This window comes from Electrophorus electricus, chromosome 1, assembly GCF_013358815.1.
Source record: "Electrophorus electricus isolate fEleEle1 chromosome 1, fEleEle1.pri, whole genome shotgun sequence".
Classification (NCBI taxonomy): Eukaryota; Metazoa; Chordata; class Actinopteri; order Gymnotiformes; family Gymnotidae; genus Electrophorus; species Electrophorus electricus.
In genome coordinates this window covers 11,395,081-11,415,000 of record NC_049535.1, presented here as the reverse complement: position 1 = coordinate 11,415,000, position 19,920 = coordinate 11,395,081, and the positions used below count along the sequence as shown (strand labels likewise).

General features: G+C 47.4%; 3 protein-coding genes across 4 annotated transcripts in view; all 3 read left to right on the top strand.

Moving 5' to 3' along the window:
* chrna1 (cholinergic receptor, nicotinic, alpha 1 (muscle)) overlaps window positions 1-1,822 on the top strand; it is a 5,128-nt gene extending 3,306 nt beyond the window's left edge. The window contains exons 6-9 of the mRNA XM_027018699.2: window positions 1-32; window positions 364-587; window positions 818-1,057; window positions 1,259-1,822. The exon at window positions 1-32 is cut by the window's left edge and continues 206 nt beyond it. Of these exons, the coding sequence (XP_026874500.2) occupies window positions 1-32; window positions 364-587; window positions 818-1,057; window positions 1,259-1,387 (625 nt within the window). The 3' untranslated portion in view covers window positions 1,388-1,822. The remainder of the gene's footprint in view (window positions 33-363; window positions 588-817; window positions 1,058-1,258) is intronic.
* Window positions 1,823-2,073: 251 nt separating this feature from the next.
* On the top strand, window positions 2,074-11,510 carry wipf1b (WAS/WASL interacting protein family, member 1b). 2 transcript variants are annotated; one of them, XM_035526799.1, is made up of 8 exons: window positions 2,074-2,829; window positions 6,041-6,167; window positions 6,308-6,437; window positions 6,928-7,086; window positions 7,533-8,285; window positions 8,407-8,616; window positions 8,705-8,818; window positions 9,663-11,510. In XM_035526799.1, the coding sequence occupies exons 2-8, from the start codon at window positions 6,123-6,125 to the stop codon at window positions 9,713-9,715; spliced, it is 1,464 nt and encodes a 487-aa protein (XP_035382692.1). In that variant the 5' UTR covers window positions 2,074-2,829; window positions 6,041-6,122; the 3' UTR covers window positions 9,716-11,510. The 2 variants fall into 2 exon arrangements, with proteins under 2 accessions (XP_035382692.1, XP_035382694.1); XM_035526801.1 differs by lacking the exon at window positions 2,074-2,829 and adding an exon at window positions 4,033-4,055.
* Window positions 11,511-12,152: 642 nt separating this feature from the next.
* On the top strand, window positions 12,153-18,833 carry gpr155b (G protein-coupled receptor 155b). Its single transcript, XM_035526780.1, is given in 18 exon segments — window positions 12,153-12,261; window positions 12,678-13,138; window positions 13,254-13,432; window positions 13,913-14,133; window positions 14,338-14,506; window positions 14,653-14,808; window positions 15,170-15,253; window positions 15,364-15,484; window positions 15,677-15,761; window positions 15,860-15,950; window positions 16,052-16,262; window positions 16,377-16,442; window positions 16,614-16,726; window positions 17,126-17,221; window positions 17,374-17,438; window positions 17,535-17,672; window positions 18,116-18,157; window positions 18,159-18,833. Coding segments are annotated over 17 exon segments (2,373 nt in total). The 5' UTR covers window positions 12,153-12,261; window positions 12,678-12,720; the 3' UTR covers window positions 18,277-18,833.
* The last annotated feature ends 1,087 nt before the right edge of the window (window positions 18,834-19,920 follow it).

Sequence of the window (19,920 nt, the reverse complement as noted above, 5' to 3'; positions counted from 1 at the left end):
GAGCCTGGTCTTCTACCTGCCCACTGACTCTGGTAACTGTGTGTGCGCATGTGTGTATGCATGCATGCATGCCTGTTTGTGTGAGTGTGTGTGTGTGTGTGTGTGTGTGTGTGTGTGTGTAAGTCCGTGCAAGCATGTTTGTGTGTGGGCGTTAATGCGTGCTTGTCTGCTTCTGTGCAGTATATTGGCCTTGCTGTCTCTGGCTGTACTGTTTGCTCTGTGTTTGCATAGTATGTGTTCATGTGTGTATGTATAGCTTATAAACCTTCAGAGAATGTATGGCATGCAAATAACTGTTATTTCCTTTGGGTGTGTGCGTGTGCGTGCGTGCGTGTGCGCGCGTGTGTGCGTGTGTGTACGCAGGTGAAAAGATGACCCTCAGTATATCTATCTTGCTGTCTCTCACCGTGTTCTTACTGGTGATAGTGGAGCTCATCCCTTCCACCTCCAGCGCCGTCCCGCTCATCGGCAAATACATGCTGTTCACCATGATCTTCGTCATCGCCTCCATCATCATCACTGTCATTGTCATCAACACACACCACCGCTCCCCCAGCACACACACCATGCCCAACTGGGTCCGCAAGGTATGAAGAGAGGGGCAGACAGACAGACACACGGTGGGGGGGGGGAGAAAGCGATAGAGAGAAAAGAATGGTGTGAAGACAAGTTTTAGAGGGCATCCAAACAATGAAATTTCCTTGTGTGAAATGTTAGAAACTTCCTAATATCCAATAGCCAAGATCCGTCCAACATGATGGGAAAAATCAGGAATTTTCTGAGGTATGCTTCTCCCGACGTTGCCGCCGCTCTGCAGATCTTCATCCACACCCTCCCAAACCTCATGTTCTTCTCAACGATGAAAAGGCCGTCCCAGGAGCGGAAGGAGAAGTGGTCTGTTCCGCGTGACTTCGACATTTCAGAGATCTCAGGCAAACCGGTGCCCACCTTTGTTACCTTCCAGTCGAGCATCACCAAAAACCCGGACGTACGCAGCGCCGTCGACGGCATCAAATACATCGCTGAGAGCATGAGGAGTGATGAAGAGTCCAACACCGTAAGGGATTCCTCCCCCTCCCTCTCTCTCTCTCTCTCACCAATTCTGTTCAATCTTCCTCTTTCCTTCTTCCGCCCTCTCTTTTAGTTATCTGATTCGCTATATATTATATCTTTAGCTCCAAGACTTGATGGCTTGTGCCAAAATATTAAAATTTTTATTTTTAACCTCTACACCCCATCCCACTCCCTTTTATTGCAGGCTGCAGAGGAGTGGAAGTATGTTGCTATGGTACTGGATCACATTCTGCTGTGCGTCTTCATGACGGTCTGTATCATCGGCACGGTGGGCGTGTTTGCCGGCCGCCTAATCGAGCTCAGCGCACTCTAAGGGTGCGGAGGCCGAAACGAAGCCAGGGGCCGGAGTCCCACGCTGGCTCCCATCACACATCCCTGCGCTGGGCTGTGGCAGAGAAGATGTCTGCTTAGGTCATATGGTAACTGGGGCAAAACCAGCCTTGTCTGCTGCCGAAAGAGGAGATGGAGTCCCATCTAATGCATACATATGCATGCCTGTATTTTGTGTCCACAAACACACATTTGCAGTACAAATTCTTGCATTTTCTTATGCCTCACTGGTATTGTGAAAAGTGAAGACAAAAGGTTTCCCTGCAATCTACGGCAACTGCAGCAGGTCATGATCCATCGTTTGCCTGTGGCCAGATATAAGAAGCACCTAAAGCACGCGTGATGCCCCACAAGCATGTAAATAAATGCTTTGGGTGCACATTCTTATTATGTGTGAGACTAGACTAGAATTTTTAAATTCCAGGTTAGATTTCAATGTGATTTTAACATTTTTACAATTTTGTGATTTTAGATATCATATATAATGTGTGTTTTTTATTTATATATAATAAAATCAGGTGTTTTGTGCTACCAAGAAAAGCAAGAAAATTAACCCTAAAAAAAGAAGGGTTTTTTTGGTGACTAACGCCGTCATCCTGTGCTCCACGTCATGTCTGCTGACACGAGGAAACCTTTTTAACAGTTGCAATATTTGCTGTTTAGTCTAAAGAAATGCAGAGGTCTCCAATGCAAACCACACATAACGAGGACGTTGCATAGTCTGTTTTTGTTTTTCTATATATAGGCATTCTTTGTTCTTTTTCATTTGAAATAAGCTACAAAAGTGTGTCTTCTTTCTTGATTAGTTTTATTAGCTTTGCGTTTTTGGTCTTGTTTTCAAGCCTTAAATAAGACTGGATTAGAAATGTTATTTTTGGAATTGAAGCTTACATGTTCAGCGAGACAACAGCCCTAGAGACCTTCATTTAATGAGATTTGATAAGTCTGTGCCTATATCCTGTGATATGGAGGACGGGATATAAAGCGGTTATTCCCAGCTGATAGATATTGACAAGTCTCCACGATCACCCGCTGCACATCTGGAAACGTGCAGCCTGGTCCGGATAAAGGGAAGGCGCAAGCTCGTTTCTGGTAGCGAACTTCGAAACTTCGGTTAAAAAAAACAACCAACAAACTGAATACGTCAGCGCTTGTAAAGTCCATAAGAGTCCCCGGTCCTCTGACATGACACGGGAGGCTTCTCCAACTTAACATCAGCATTCAGCTCTCCAGCGTCATTTGGGGGGGGGGATTTGTGGACACGGCAGAAACAGACGAGCTGCGTTTGCTGCCGAAAGGAGTGGTCCGAAGTTGCGTGCGTGTGAGAGTGTTTTTAGCGTAGATGCCCACGAAGCCAGAGATGAACTGTGGCTCGTTTATGTGCTGAGCCTCGCTGGACGCGCCGGAAAAGTTCAGCGACTGTGGGTGAGTACGGGCGTGTAACTGCTGCCCTAAAAAAAGAAGGACATCGTGTGGACACGTTCGTGCTTTTAATCTTTCAGTTCAACCCCCCGATTAAATAAAACGCGGCTTTGTGAAGTGCTTGCGTACGAGCTATTTCTAATATTTTTAATCACGAAAATTCGAGTTTGTAGGGGGACACGAGCCCCTCACTTCCTGGGCCTAGACCTCGGGAGTGTGGCACGGACTTTAACGCGTTGTGGGCCTGCAGCGTGCTGCATGTCGCGGGACAGCTGTTCTGCAGGCGGCTTTGCTCTCGCTCAGACGTTCGCTGCAGGCTACTGGGACCAGAGACGGGATGCGCCTTTGCTGTTCGGCCCCGCCGCCCGGTTCCGTTTGGCCACGGCACGGTCTTCGTTGGAAGGTCTGGAGCCGTAGCGGTTCCGTCCTTGGGCGTCACGGTGGCGTTTCCGTTGACGGGCAAATGCACGTGTGTAATTGCGCTCTCAGTTTTTTTTTTTTTTTTTAAAATTATTATTTATTTATTTATTTATTGATCTATTTATTCATTAATTTTTTTATAACTCGTGTCACGCGGAAACGGGTAGGATGCGTTTCAGAGTCCTCGTGAGTGTGCATACTGTGTCAGTAAACGGACCCCCGCGTGGAAGAGACGCACGGGCTCCTCTCGGGTCAAACACGAGCTCTCTTTTAGTAGGCTGGCGGTTAATCCGGAGGCCTCGGGGGTACTAGCACGAGCGCTATTATAACAGCACGGCTCTGATTGAGCTCTGTGGCTGAGTGTGTGAGTGAGCGTGTGAGTAGCGTAGGAACCTTTTACAGCAATGGTGTTGGTGGGTGTAAAATGGTGTTAGGTGGCGGTTAGTGTACTGGCATCCACTTATGCCGTCGCAGACTTGGATTGCAGATGCTCAGCTGTGGCAACATCAGACCCTCCGTAACCCATGAAGACGTTTCCTCTTTGTGGCTTGGTTTTCTGTTCACGCTTCGTCTGATTCTGCCCGTTACGTGGACAGATGATACAGTATACTTGTTTATCAGGCTTTGCGATCTTTGTTACACTGCTCCAAGTCACCTGGTGACTTTGGTGCAGATATAGGTATGGCTACTTTTATTATACATTTATATTTCACGCTATGACCAAGGTCAGGTTTTTGTTTTTTTTTTTACTTTTTGATGTAAACTACTCGGAGTTTGCTAGGTTTTCGAGAGGAACTGGAGAAGTAGTGGTACGTAAAAGAATGATGCACTGTATATTTCTATCTTCCGTCTTTTCTGACCGCTGTCTGCCGACGGTGAAATAACTGACCTTTTTAAAAGCTGCTTCAGATTTGGTCCTGTAAACAGACATCCAGCAACTTTTGCCCCTCAAGACCGCAGGAAGGCAGTTAAGACTGTCGTACGCCAGCTTCCCAACGCGGGAGACAAGTGTGACGATGCTCGAGGTCTCGGGTGGTTCACGGCTTTTAAAAATTGTCGACCTTTTTGTCATCAGGTTATGTGACTGCATCGAGAGAGATCGAGAGCTATTTAGAGACGGGTTTAATTGTTAACGCACTTAATTGTGGGCAACACAATAGAATGACGAATACATATTTTAAGATTCAAACTTTTTGCCATTTTGAGTTTCTCCAGCTTGTCCTTGTTTATGGATGAGAGCTGGGCCCATGGCTGTGGAGCTGGGACTCAGACGCCGCTCACAGCTGGGGTGCCCTGCTTGACTCGGTGGTAGTCGGCCTCGACGCGCACACGCTGCCTCTGGCAAGTGTCTTGTTTTACGCTGCGTCATTTAAGTCATGTTTTTATATGTGTTACATGCGTGGCAGATCAAGAGACTAATGTAATGGGGTCCAGTGGGGTCTAAGGGCAGATGGGGCAGTGTTGGTGCAGTTTTACTGTATTAGAAACAGTTCGGCGGCTGTGCAGATGGACTCTGGGCTTTGATGCCCGGGCTAGCGCCTCATCCGTCACTTTCTAACGCCTCTGTGTTTTCCCTTTTGAGAAGACAGGACATGACGTCTGGCCAGTTCATCTGTCTGCTGCAGACATTGGCGCGTTTCAGTCTGTAAATTGTCCCCGCTCCGCGGTGAGACCTGCATACCTTGTAGCCCCGCTCTGGGACCTGGGTACTTGGGATGCTGCGGAAATGTAAACCAGCCTTCGTTCCAAACTGTTTAAACGGCACGTCGTTTCCTTCATTCTGCAAAGCCAGTGCGGCACGTAGGTATCAGCATCAGCATCAGTGCTCGCGCTGGGCTGCGTAGGGGCCGAGCAGGAGGTGGGAGTGATGCACGTTCCGCTCGCTGGGAGATCGTCTGTAGTGTGGCACATAAGTAGCGAGAGTTGGCCGTCCGCGCGGCATCTGTCTGGGTGCTTACTCTGGTAAAGACCACCAGGTATGTGGAGCTGTGATGGAGTGAGCTGCCCTGGAATGGAGGAAAAGTGTGTGTGTGTGTGTGTGTGTGTGTGTGTGTGTGTGTGTGAAAAATAGGGAGTTAGCAGAAGGAAATGTACCCCTTTCCCAACTCCACTGCATCAGTGAGCAGAATTTCTGGCCTACTCGGCGGATGTCCAGTAGCTGCAATAACGCGTCATTCAGACGGGGGAGGAAGTTAAAAAAAAAAATGGGAACAGAGAAAGAAATGAGGTAGCTGTTTGAGGGAGAGCCTGTATGGACTGGTGGCCTCTGATAGGATGGAAAGAGGGAACTTTTGTTGCGGGAGTGATTGATGCTTCTGGCTGAAACTTTACATGTTTCCTGCTGGTGAGTGTATTGCTGTGTAACTGGCTATGTAAGAGCGTGTGTGTGTGTGTGTGGCGGTGTGAAAAGAAGAAGTGAGCGGTATAGCTGTTGTAGCTCTTCCTGTTTATGGCCCACAGCGGATGTTACCAGTGAGAGACAGAGAGGGTCAGATGGAGAAAGTGTGTGTGTGTGTGTGTGTGTTTGTGTGTGTATACTTCAGTCATAATATGATACTGGCCAGCCCGTATCTAGAGGACTCATTTGCATATTGAAGCCTTCTGTGACATCAGTATTGCTAAGATCCTGTGATTGTGATGTATTATTTCCATGTTGCTGCAATGTGGATTAAACCCACAGACTATTCAGCCTGATGAAACTTGGTCAACAATGAGCAGGACGTGGCTTGGTTGTGGTGCAGAGATGCCGCTTTGATGTTGAGGTGGTTGTTGTTGTTTTTTCTTCTTGATTCAGTTGGAATCCTCCTCTCACGCAGAGCAGGGAGTGGGAGAGAGGGAGGTAGAGAGAGAGAGAGAACACACCTTGAGGAGTGAAGATGCCGGTTCCCCCACCCCCACCCCCACCCCCCACCTTGTCTCTGGTAACGTGTGTGTACACACACACACACACACACACACACACACACACACACAATCAATCAGCACAATCTTGCTGATAGTGATATTGCATTTACACTTGTAATCCATTGCCAAAATATATTTTGTGTGTGTGTGTGTGCAGGCAAACACAGAGAAGCCAGTCCTAAGCAAATCCGACCAGCACGGCAGGAATGCTCTGCTGTCTGACATCAGCAAGGGAGCACGACTCAAGAAGACTGTAACCAATGACCGCAGTGCTCCCATACTGGAGAGTAAGGAGTCGCATGGCACCACTACACACACACACACCCACACACACACACACACACACACACACACACACCCACCCTTTCCTGGAGCATAGTGCAGCACTGGAGCAGTGCAGGTGTGCTATATAACAAACCTGAACCGTGTAGTGCTGGAGGACTCGTTTGGGCGTGTATGCTGTGGACAAAATGCACTACTTTATGTATTGCTGCAAGTCATAATATGCAGCATGCTGTGGTATTGGGGGCACGCCGGTGATCCCTTAATGTGACATGGCTGAAAAGATCACAGCTAATTTAGATTAATTAATAAATGTTTGTTAGAAAAGGAAGCCAACTTGTTACACGTTCAGTGAGTGGGTCTTTGGGGGACGGGGCGGAGTGTGTGATGGTTTAACAGTAGCGTTTGAGGCGAGATGCTTCAGTGCTGTGGCTCGTGATGTGGGTGAATCTAATCTTGTGGTTTTTTTTCTCCTCCCCTTGTTTGTTTTTACAGAGCCTAAAAGTGGTGGAGGTGGCGGAGTAGGAGGCGGGTCTGGGGGAGGGGGCGGAGTAGGAGGCGGGTTTGGGGGAGGGGGCGGAGTAGGAGGCGGGTCTGGGGGACTCGGTGGGCTGTTTCAGGACAGAATGCCGAAGCTGCGCTCCAGCAGAGACGGTAAATATCACATACAAACACAAAAATATGCTCTCTTACTCAGGATTCTGTTGGCTGTTTTGGAACAGTTTTCTCTCTGTCAGTGACAAACTTCATAGAATTGTTATTTGATGCAACACTTGTCCATTTGGCCTAAGGAGCACTTGGGATTATGCCTGTATTGGGGCTACAGTTTTTGCCCTGTTGATTCGTTAACTGAGAACAGCTATAAATAATGTCTTCCATTTATAACATCGCAGCTGGACTTTTCTAGTTCTAGCATTACTCATTAGAAATGTTTGACAGTGTGCTCACTGCATAAAACAGTCCAAGATTATCACCAATGGAAAGTACATTGAGACTGTGTGCAAAATATTGTAATCACTCAAAATAGGCATGATTATTGGTGAGTTGTAGACAGCGTTGAGTTATGAAGTAAATTGCCACCTGCCCTCGGCCCTTTTTAGCTTTTTCAGAATCTGGTGGCGCGAGACCTCCCTTCCTCCCTCCTGGTGCCCGTAGTTCTGGTCCAAAGACGTTTGTGGGCGGAGCCAGCTCGGCACCGCGTCTGCCTGGACCTCGTAATGGCCCGTCTGACCCACCGCGCCCTCGGACGAACCCTCCACGCTCGGAGACACCGGGAGCACTGCCTCCCCCTGTTCCCAGCACCCCACGTCCCCATCAGAGTGGTCCACAAAGTAGAGGACCTCCCCCTCTGCCCAGTGGGTCCCGCCCCTACAGCTCTACGCCTGCCCCTCCTCCCCAAAACCCTCCAGGAAGACAACCCGCACCCCCACCGGTGCCGGGTGGTTTTGGACGTCCACCTTCCTGTCCCGTGGTACCCCCTCCTGTGCCTCATTCTGCACGGCCTCCCCTTCCTCCAGCGCCTGCTCGAATAGATGACCGGCCCCCGCCGGTTCCCCCTGGCAACCGCCCATCCTTGCCCCTCCCACGTGACGGCCCGCCTCCTCCCCCCCCCCTTTCGGCCAACAGCAAACCTCCTTCCTTCGTGTCATCGCGCACGTCTGCAAGCTCCACCCCTCCCCTGCCACCAGGGCGACCAAGCAGACTCAGTGAGGAGCATACGCCGCGTCTTCCTCAGAGGCACTTGTCACTCGCCTCCCATGGCCCCGCCCCTCCTCCTGGCCGGTCAGGCCCTCTCCCTCCACCTCCGACTGAAAGACCGCCCCCTTTGGGTTGGAACGCATCTGGACGAACAGGTAGCGACTTCCGCAGGCAGATGTGAATAACGTATTTCGCATTTTTGTGAGCCCATGGGAGCTTCATGCCCCTGATGTTTTGATCTCTCGTCTTCGTGTCTGCCGATGTGGGTGTGGTCAGGTCCGCTCCCACCTCCTCTGCCTTCTGGGCGACCGGGGAGTAGCAATGCAAGGTCACCGGCAGCTCCGCCCCCTCCAAACAGATTAGCATCGGAACCTCCCCGTGGCGGCAACAGACCACCCCTCCCGCCAGACAGACCCACTTCTGGAGGACCCCCGGCTCCGCCTCCACCCATGGGCAACGGTTACCACAGTCATGGGCAACATGCAGGTGTGTGTGTTTGCGTGCGCGCGCGTGTGTGTGTTTCAGGGCTACAGTATAGGTCGCTGTCCTACATGCTTGTCTCTGTCTTGTCCAGATGAGTGGGACTTGCGCTTCAGCTTTCGTCCCGTGTCCGATTTCCCGCCCCCTGAGCCGTACATTCCCTGTCAGAAGACCTATCCCAGCAAACTGGCCAGAAGTGACGGCAGAGGTGATGTGCCAGCGTTGTGTTTTTTGATTTTGTGTGGCCTCTTGCAGTTGCTGTGCTTGGAATCAGAACAGAATGATATTGTTTATCTAATATTATGTATATTTAAAATTCAGCAAATACTCAGTACAGCATAAACATGATTCTAAAAAAGCCAAAAGTCTTATTTTAATAAGGGTATTTAAAGGAGACATGGGAACGCAACTTGGGGAAACGAAAAAGAATTTGGATGAAGAGTAGAAAGAAACATACTAAAAGAAAGGAGGTTCTAAAATGTGATAAAATGCTTGTATTTTATTTTTTAAAAGAATGGTATTAAAAATCGTGGCATCGTGTTTCCAGCAGTACAAGCACTTTTCAAAGTGCTCACAGAGGAGCACGTAGGTTGGATTCTCCATCTCCAATCCCATACTTGCACACGTCAGCATTTTTATTTTACTGTTTGGTCTTAAAAATTATTGCAATCAGTGTTTGCAACGTTTAATGTACAGATCAACATATTTGAGTTGGGAGAGCCGTTGGCACTGGTTCAGATGTTTATAGTTGTCTGTGGGATCTAGAAAAGCGGTCGATGCTTCCCATCTACGATTTTATCCGGTAGCTGGAGCCAGTGAGTGTTTTTACATTTAATAAAGCCTGGTTTGATGGTGGTACATCTTGTTTACTTCGCTTGCTGGTAACGAGTCACTTTTCTTCTTCATGGTCCAGTTTCTACATCGCAGGACGGAACTGTGTCCGAGAAAGCTGCATGCCCAAGATCTGGAACCTTTGTCCTAAGAGTTGTTGGCTTTCCCAATGCCTGTTGCGAAGTGGTTTAAACTGATGTACGTGCGCTTCTGTGTTGCAGGTTCAGGGAAAAAGGAGCGGGGTGCTCCCCCTTTACCCCCCACCCCCAGATGAAGGGGGTGAACTGGTCGCTCAGGGAAACCACGCCTCTCCGTTCTTCTCTCTCTCCTGCTCTAAACAGTATTCCCTGCATGGGGCCTTCCATGCAGCTTTTTAGACACATTAGACTTTATATTGCGTAGGGTTAGGCGCCGACCCCTGTATGACTGCAGGGTTGACCCTAACAGCCCACAAAATGGTGTGGGTGTAGGTGTAAAAAGGGACTCCATAGAAACAGTTTCAATAATGACCAAGTGCCTTCCTTTCAACTTTGCCATAAGGTGCATGACCTGTACCACATCTTGGTTCCAGTCTCCTCTCCCTGTTGCAATATGACTGGTCTCACGGTCACGTACCCAAACACGCCTCCATCTGCACTTACTCCGTCCCACTGTCTTTTTGTTTGCCAGAAACGTTTGCTATTGAGCGGCTCAAGGAAGCATCGTATTGCCTTTTTAAAAATAAATAAATAAATGTGTGAGTCTGCAAGATTGTTTGTTTGACTGAAATATGAAACGGTATGAATACAGCTGCTGCACAGCGTCAGTCTAGTGTCTGCCCACTTCTGGGGGCTCCTGGCTGTACCCCCACTGGTAGATCCCGTCCGGAGACTGTGTTACCCAGGCTAATGGACCAACAGTATGCACTTGGTATACTACGCTCTTCTTGGCTTTATCCAGCGCTCCGGACCGGACTTTAAAATCCAAGTCTTAAAACGGTCGCTGTCATCTTTGTGACTTTTTTCAGTCCGTGGTAAAGAGGTAATGAGGGGCAGGGGAGGAGTTTAAGTAGATGGTTCGGGTTGGATTAGAGATCTGCCTTCCACCTCAACATGTCAGTGGGCGGAGATGTCTTTTAACGAAGGCCGTGCCCTACAAGACTGTGTGATGAGATTGGGCCCTTGAAGAAGAAGCAAAGAAGATGATGTTACCACACAGTGCCTAAAACCGGTTTTTGAAGAGATTATTTTAGGTGGGTCCTTTTTTATTTTATTTTTTTTTATACTCGTTCATTTCAGTATTGATGTGTGTTGTGTTCAGTTTTTTGCCTTATATTCATATATAGAATTCATATACTCCTACATTATAAACAGAGGCACTTGAATATTTCTTAACTATATAGCACCATGGTTACCCTGCATACCTTAGTGTAAGTCAAGCCAAAGGCTGTGCGTTGGCATACACGATTCATTGCTTGTGTTTACAGGTCAGTAGCACAGAGTTAACTTTTAATATGACTGCAGAGATGGGGTGAATAATTTGCAAGGTTTAGATTATGCAAGCTAGTGTGTTCTCAGCTGTAGCTATCAGCAGTGTGAAATGAAGCCTGTATTGTCATGGGGTGCCACTTTTTGTTTAATATCCTCGGTACATTTGAATTACCGTGCGGGTTCTGCAATCTGATCTACACGCCATATATGTTAAAGCATTTCCGTGTATCGGTGACTTGCATATCGGCCGATCTGCACAGATCTGGGTGAAAGATTTTACCGTAACACTTGTCGCACCAATGGGCGTCAAGGAAGCATGACCTGTGTGATTAACACAGAACAGATGCCGTTAATGGAGTTCCACTATGCATTCCATACTATTGAAGTCATGCCTGCTTCTATGATGTCATTGTGATGTAGGTACTTCCGAAGATTCTGTGTCATTGGAGCCAACGATGGAATCTGTTGGTTATACTTTTTCTGCATTTTTGTCTCTTTGAATTTTGTGATACTCATTTACTTTTTAAATACATCTTGTACCTGATTGTGTGGCAAATCTGTTGGAAATGTTTTCTAAATAAAGCTTGTATTTTAGATTTATTTTAATTTAAAACCTTTTTTTTTATTGTCTGTTTCTTATATATGTGTGTGTGTGTGTGTGTGTGTGTGTGTCTACAGTATATACAACCTATGGTGTAAACCTTTTTTTTAGTTGAGGTGATTATAATTCACTCTATAGGTTTGCATATATTGGTGAATGAGTTGGAATGATATTAACACTATTAATTATATAATTATGAGCAGTTATTAACACTATCCATTCAGGGCTACACTAATGACATTTGAGTTAAACTATTTTAATAAATGTAGGACATACAGGATGTTAAGGATAGTTTAACTATCAATGAACGTATATATATTTAAAAAGGTGAATCAATCTTCAATCAAATTTAAATATTTCATACCTTTTTAAAAAGTCTTTCTGTAAGACTTGATTCAAAAGTTAAAAGACTCAAAAAAAATGAAAGTTACACAAGTCCTGGTGGCAGTTGGGCCTTGTTTACAAGACCTGACGAAGTGAAACAAACGCGTCTCATTCCCACCAATCACGCAAGCGAGCGTCATCTACGTCAAGGCGTGCTTAAATGTTGACCAATCATTGCGGTTAGAAGCACGATAGTGGGATGAGAAAAGAATACTATAGGTTGGACAAGGTGTCAGTCAAACAACAGCTGGCCATTATAAAGTAACGGGGCCAAGGCGGCTGGTGCGGTGGCGTCAGTGTGAGCAAAGGACGATGTGGAAACGTGCGTAAAATAGACACGACTTTAGGACGTGCATTACCATGACGGTACATTGACAGCAAGCTGGTAACATTGTTTTCTAAATACGCCGTTGGTGTCATTTTAGAATGATTCGCAGTACTGTTTTGAGATAGATGAAATAGGCCTGCCAGATTGATGGGGGGGTTTGTGCCCAGTACTGAGCCTTCCGACCAGCGGTACTCACACGGGGTAGTGGGACAGTACTGCATCGATCGGTTGTGTTACGGATTCCGAAGTAATATTTGTACGATAGCGAGAATCTAAAATGTTTCTAAAATGTTGATTCAGCCTTTCTTCTATCCGACAAAGATAATGTTGTGTAGTCATATAACTATTGTTTGTTATGCAGCAAGTGTTTGTGAAGTTCTTTCTCTCTCTCTCTCTCTCTCTCTCTCTCTCTCTCTCTCTCATGCACCATTTTATGCACTTTCTTCTCCCATAGATTCCTCCTTCCAAGTCCTCGGTGTCTGCTACTCCACGCCACCATGGAAAGCCATTATGTCACCATCCATGGCCTTAATATTACCCACAATCCTCTGTCGGCTCCAGCCATGTCCGTCGACAGGCTCTTCCCGGCGCTGCTGGAGTGCTTCGGCATCATCCTGTGCGGCTATGCGGCGGGCCGCGGCGACATCATCAGCGCGGGCCAGGCCAGAAGCCTCGGAGCATTTGTGTCGCGCTTCGCCCTCCCTGCGCTGCTCTTCAGGAACATGGTGGAGCTCCAGTTTGCGGATGTCGTGTGGTCCTTCCTGTGGAGTGTGTTGATTGCCAAGGCGTGCGTGTTCGCTGCCGTGTGCGTCCTCACACTGCTGGTGGCCAGTCCGCAGAGTCGCTTCAGTAAGGCAGGCCTCTTTGCCATATTTGCCACGCAGAGCAACGACTTCGCCCTGGGATATCCGATAGGTGGGTGGGGTGGCGCGCACACCATGTCAGACGCGTTTACTTCCACGTGATGGTGGGGAAACTCCTCAGTCTCAAGTCTCTCTGCCTTTCTTGTCTCTTGCTCTCTTTGCTTCAGTGGACGCTCTGTACCGTAGCTCTCACCCGGACTACGTGCAGTATCTCTATTTGGTGGCTCCGGTCTCTCTGACGGTACTCAACCCCGTGGGCTTCGCCCTGTGTGAACTCCAACGCTGGAGGCAAAACCCTGACTGCAACCACAGCCGCCTGCATATCGTCTCCACAGTCTTGCTACGGGTGTGTGTGCGCACTCGCGCGCACGCGTGTGTGTGTGTTGGGGTGTCCACTGACATTTCCGTAGTCATGGGTGTGAGCGTGTCGGTCTTCTCTCCACATTCACCCCATTTGTGACTGTCTGCTTTAATACAGTGAGTGAGTTCAGAGTTCAGAGTGCAGACAGGTGATCGTCTGCTCTCGTCCTGATGACCCCAGGCACCCTGCCTGCTCTGAGGGTCCTGACTCGCCTCATGATGACTGCATGACGAGCAGACTCAGGTCTAATGCCCTGAGGAGGAGGACTGAGAACAGCTCTCCTCGGACCATGGAGCTTAGCTTCCTGGGTCGAATTTTAAATTCTCGAAACCGTCAATGAAACGGCAAGATTTCAAAGTCGGGTCTGGTTCAGAAAGTGGAATGTGATCACATCGCTTCTGAAAACGCAGCTGTTTCCCCCATGTGTTTGTGCCTCTGTGTCCCACCCCCTCACCGCTCCCGCAGGTCGCCAAGAATCCAATCGTCTTCATGGTCCTGGTCGGGATTGTCTCTCACTTCCTGTTTGGTGGGCGTGTCCCTGCATTGCTAAGGGAGTTTGTGGATGGATTGGCTGACTCGTTTGGAGGGGCAGCACTCTTTTACCTGGGCCTGACGATGGTGGGGCAGATGTGTAGGCTCACCCGCAGCATGGGGGTCACTCTCATACTGCTCATCACAGCTAAACTGTGAGAGAGAGTGTGTGTGTGTGTGTGTGTGTGTGTGTGTGTGTGTGTGTGTGTGTGTGTGTGTGTGTGTGTGTGTGTGTGTGTGTGTGTGTGTGTGTGTGTGTGTGTGTGTGTGTGTGAGAGAGAGACTTGCTTTGAGTTTTGGGATGCATGATGTCATGCGTTTTTCAGGCTGAAGAGACTTTGTGTGTGTGTGATTTCTAGCTTGATGATGCCGTTGATGTGTAAGGACATGTTGGAGATCCTGGACGTGGCAAACTCCAGCTCCGCCAACCACAGCAGTCTGTCGGACTACGCCTTCCTCTACGGGGTCTTCCCCACTGCGCCCAGCGTGGCCATCTACGCCGGCCAGTATGACACGCAGCTGGAGGTGGTGTGTAGGCCCTGTCCCATTGATCTGGGATCGGTTTGACTGTGCTGTGGTTTCTCCCTTATGCGCTGATTTAGGTCAGCGTGAATGCATGAACACTTCAGATCGTAAATTACCTGCTAATGACTTGACTGTGTGTGTTTGTTTAGGTGGCCACTGGCATGGTCATCAGCACATTGCTGTCCGCGCCCATCCTGTACCTGTCAGCGTGGTTGCTAACCATCCCCTGGATGGAGGCGACACACCTGCTGTCAGAGCTGCAGGAGGTCAGCTTCAACATCAGCATCGTCAGCCTCATCGCCCTGGTGTGTGTACGTGTGTGTGTGTCTGGGCATGCTTAGCTTTAAGAATGACATGATTATTAATCAAGAGTATTGAATCAGTGCAGTCTTGTTTAGTAGGTGAATGCTGTGGGCGGCAAGGTTAAGGTTAAGGTACTTGACTTGTAATCAGAAGGTTGCCAGTTCAAGTCCCACCACTGCCAAGTTGCCACTGTTTGGCCCCTGAGCAAGACCCTTAACCCTCAATTACTTAAGTTGTGTTCAGTCATAATTGTAAGTCGCTTTGGATAAAAGCATCAGCTAAATGCCGTAAATGCTGCTAACCTCCGTGTGTGTGTGTGTGTGTGTGTGTGTGTGTGTGTGTGTGTGTGTGTGTGTGTGGTAGGTGTGGACCATTGCTGTCATGTTTCTAAGCAGGAAGTTTAAGAGGTTGCCTCACATGTTTACGGCAAACCTTTTCCTTGCTCAGGTGGGTTAGCCCGGATACACAGGTACGTGAGCCCAGGTGGGTTAGCCCAGGTGGGTGGGCCAGGTAAATGAGCCTTGCTACAGTAGTGTGGTGTATGTTTTCTCCCACAGCTCCTGGTGTGTGTGTCGATGATTTTGTGGAAGTTCGTAGTTCTTCAGGAGAATGTGCTGGGACAGAGCCTCACCTTCACTTTGCTCTATGGATCACTCTATAGCACCTATCTGTGGACCGGTAACACACACACACATACATACATACACACACACACACACACACACACACACAACAATGTCCTGGACTACATATCTAGAGCATATGTTACCACACACACAGATTATGATTGTTGAGTTTGCGATGTTACCGGAGGTGTGATGAATCTCTGCTTCTGTCTTGTAGTTGTGTAGACTCTGTGCTGTGTTGTAGGTCTGTTGGCGTTCTCTCTCGCTCTGTTGAAGAAGAACGAGCAACTCCGAGTTCGACCCATCATCTTCATCTTCCTTGGCTGGGGGTAAGAGTGTGCGTGAGCATGCGCGTGCATCCTGAGCAGAAACGGAGACCGTTGGAAATGGTCGTGTTCTATGGCAGTCTGTGGGCTGTGTGTTGCAGGGTGCCGTTTCTGGTCGTGGGCTTGTTGCTTGTAGTGAATGAGAGGCAGAGTGACACCACAGACTCTGCCTTCTTCTATGGCAAGTGGCAGGTAGGCCATCTTCATTTAAAGTGGTTTTTGTACCACTTTCTTTAATAAGTATAGTGAGCTATGTTTTCTCTCTCTCGTGTGTGTGTGTGTGTGTGTGTTAGATTGTGAGCAGCGTGGGGATATTGAGTGGGGGTATCCTCCTTGGCGGGCTCTCTCTGCTGGGGTTGAGTCAGGGCTCTCAGGAGGAGCAGGCGTACCAGTTTCTGGAGCAGAGCTCGCTCTCGGGAACGGCTGAGGATTCCCGCTGCCTCCATCAAGCAGAGAACCACAGTTCTGCCGATCTGGCAGCATCGCATGCCAGTTTGGCTAGAGGTGTTTGTGTTTGTGTGTGTGTGTAAGCTTACACGTGTTGTGTCTCATGTTCAAAGACTGTACAGTCTGTGCATCTCTGTGCGTGTTTAGAGTTCTTGTCTCTGTTGGTTTCAGATCAGGGTGACCCTACGCCTGAAATGATGGCTGACTCTCTAAATGACACACCAGCCTCACCAACAGGCAAGAATAAATACTGCCACATATGTAATATGTAATAAATGTGTATACGTTTGCACGTGTTGTCAAAAGTATGTGGTTCTGTGAGTCATGGTGTGCAGGTGCTGTGCTGTCTGTGGGGTGGGGGTGGGTGTAGGTATTGGTGTAGGTGTTTAAGTCTGTAGTGCCCTGCAGGTGCAACACCGTCTGAAGTGCGGAGCTGTGTGAGCTGTGTGCGTGTGCAGGTGGAGACCCAAGTGGCTCAGCATGTTCTGCTGTGTCTGCTGCTCATTGTCAGCCTGCTGGCAGTGAGTATACACACACACACGACGATGACGCATACATAAAATACTGTACATGTACAAATGCACTGTACCAACACCATGCATAAACATCATAGCAGCCTTACCCATACCCAGTGTTCACTACCAACACGGTACATTGCATCAACCTGTGACTATAACACCAGTTCACCATTACATTATTTACACTGAGTGCCAACTCGAACTCAGTACAAATACAGTACTGGCGTACACACATTACGCTATACTGCTAAAATAATGCTAACTTTACGCTAATATATATGTACCAATTATGTCTGTATTTACGCACCTCTAATCAGACACAGTACATACATTACGCTTAGACCCGTTTTTCTGAAGGTAAGGAACATTTGCTGCTGTTTTCTCTGTGTTTCTGGTGCCCAGAACCTGTTCAGCTGTCTCTGGTGGCTTTTGAATACCGATCCTGGACGACTCTACCTGGAGCTCCAGTTCTTCTGCGCTGTGGCCAATTATGGACAGGTGCGGAGACGTGTCCCTAAGCGGCACCTAGACTACATGACCCCGTAGCGCTGCGTCCATGAACGCGGAGGAACCGGAGTAGCCTGACACGTGTGCGGGTGCGCGCGTGTGTGTGTGTGTGTGTGTGTATGTGTGGCGTCTCTCTTTCCCAGGGTTTGATTTCGTTTGGGATATTTGGTTTGGATGAGCATCTCGTGATTTCACCGTTCAAGAAAAGGTGGGCAAAGGGCGTTTTTCCATTGTAAACATTCCCGGTGTCGCTCATCGTTCGCGCACGTGTATGTGCGTGTAATGGCGTGGTGCATGCGTGCAGGCTGGCAGCACTCTGGGGCGCGGGGCGTGAGGAGAGCCCTGGTCCTGCCACCGGTCAGGAGGAGATCCGCTTGACCTGCACCCAGTTCGTCCGCTACCACAAAAATCAGTGCGTGCAGGACATTGTGCATAAGAGAAGGTCTGTGCGCTTGTCTTTACGTGCCAGTTAAACAGAGGGACATTTAGTTTTGCTCAAGGACGAGACCATGTGAAATTTGAATGTTTGTAGGACAGGCTGTTTGGTTGCCAGATTAAGTCTCTTCATCAACACTCTGTGCATGGTTTTCCTCCGTTTCTGGGTCATGCAACATTTTCTCCTGCTTGGCACACACAAATGCATTATCGCACCTGTAGTCAACACTAACCCATTTTTGTTGTTTAAATAATTTATTGACTGTTCACACAACGGTGATGATGTGTGTTTTTTCCTCACTTGCAACCTTTGCGTGGACTTTGTAACCATCTTGTGTGATCTTCCTCTGGCCTTTGTCTTTCCTTTTCTCTTCTTCTTTGTTCACTCTTTCAGCGGATCAGTCGAAACACTCTCAGGACCTGTGGGTGAATCCTTGCTTTGATTGACAGGTGTGCTGGGTGGTTCCTGGGCAGCGAACTTGTTGATTGGCTGCTGTGTGGGCGTGGCCAGAAATAGGGCCCTGGCCTCACAGTACGGGACTCAGCTGCAGCAAGGTGGAGTCCTCAATCACACGACACGTCAGCTTAATTTCTGTGATGGCCAGTGGTAATCGTTTCTCAGACAACGTAAGCAGCACGGTACCCGTTTACCAAGACCTTGAGTGACATGCCTGGATTTGTTTCACTGGATCAACTCATGTCACCTAAACAGTTAACTGTTTCAGTCCATCATTGAAAGTTGTGCTTCTTGAATTATTTTGCATGGCATGCTAAATTTCAGAATCAGAAGGATCAGGTCTGTGTTCATGTAACTGCTGGTACTTTGGTATGGAATGGAATGTTAAACATATTAAGACACAAAGCGACTTCACTGGATTCAACCTGTCTCTGTGTGGGGAAAATCTACACAGTCCTCTTTAATGTAACATACCATTTGAATTTATATCTTATGTACAGTAACTAAAAGTACAACATCTATGACCACTGAGCTTACCCAGCTACTGGGGTTTGTTCAAGATCAGAGCTCCTTCCTTTTTCCCAAAGTACTGATCAGGAAAATTGTTATGGAATACTGAAATATTTGGTGGTAGTTCCAGATTTCTTGTGTAGTACGGTTGAGTCAATTCATTTACTGACTGTGTAATAAAAGTTCAACTTTAACAATTCACTGACTGTCTGCTGCCTACATTTGATGATGAATACTGTCTTGTACATGTGACACTGTAAGAACGAGTCTGAACAGCTGTTCTGTGAAGCAGAGCTGGTAGACCAAACCAGCTGACTTAGTACATTCTATTTAACACTATATGCTTATATGCACTGTTTATTGTGGCCAATGAGAATGTCACCAAATCTAGTCACGTAAAATGCACAGATCTACTTATTCACTGTGGCTACACGTTTGGAACCTTTTATTGTTGTTACTTCAACTATTACACGTATACAAGGATGGTATTTTTTTTTTTTTCACTTGTATAGATGTACTTTGAATCTTGATGAATTCATGATACACTTAATGCTGATTCCCATAATTGTGTATCTAATGAAGCAATTTATATGACAAATTACTTTCTCCTTAGTTTAGTTTAGTTTAAACTGCAGTTGGGGTATTCAATTCTGTCGTCTCTCTTTTTTCAGTTCATTTTTAGTGTTTCCATTTTCTTTTCCAACTTCAGTTCCATTCAAGTTCAAGCAGTCCAGTCGCAATATATTAATTCAGAAATTGATGCCATTCCTGATGTTTATAGTCCAGTTCTGCTTAATTGTGCACATGTTCATTGGTGTATATAAAGTACTGGGGAGGGAGTATACCGATACACTCCTGCGTCCATTTCAAAATGTTAGTTTGCGCTGAAATAGGTGTGGTTCATCCTGCTTTAAGTGGAAACTACAAATCAAGCGCCATCAGTGAGAAGCAGAGAATTTAACATGTTCCTGAAAATATGCAATAAACATCTTATATTGCAACCACCTGGCTTTATTTATTTATACACACACACACGCCCGCATACTGATTGTACTGCTTGAAATAAATTGCTATTAGCTGCTATGACATTTAGGACAGTGATGCAGCTTTCTGTCTATTCTAAAAACTGAACTGGTGCCAATATAACCTTTTATATGTTTTAATCTCTAAATGTTTAAAGTAATATGCAGTTTCTCATTCTTTTCTGTGTAAAACGCATTTTATTGTTCTATGCTCTATCTTAAATGGGAAGAAATGCCTGGATTATTAATCACAGCAAGATGTAACG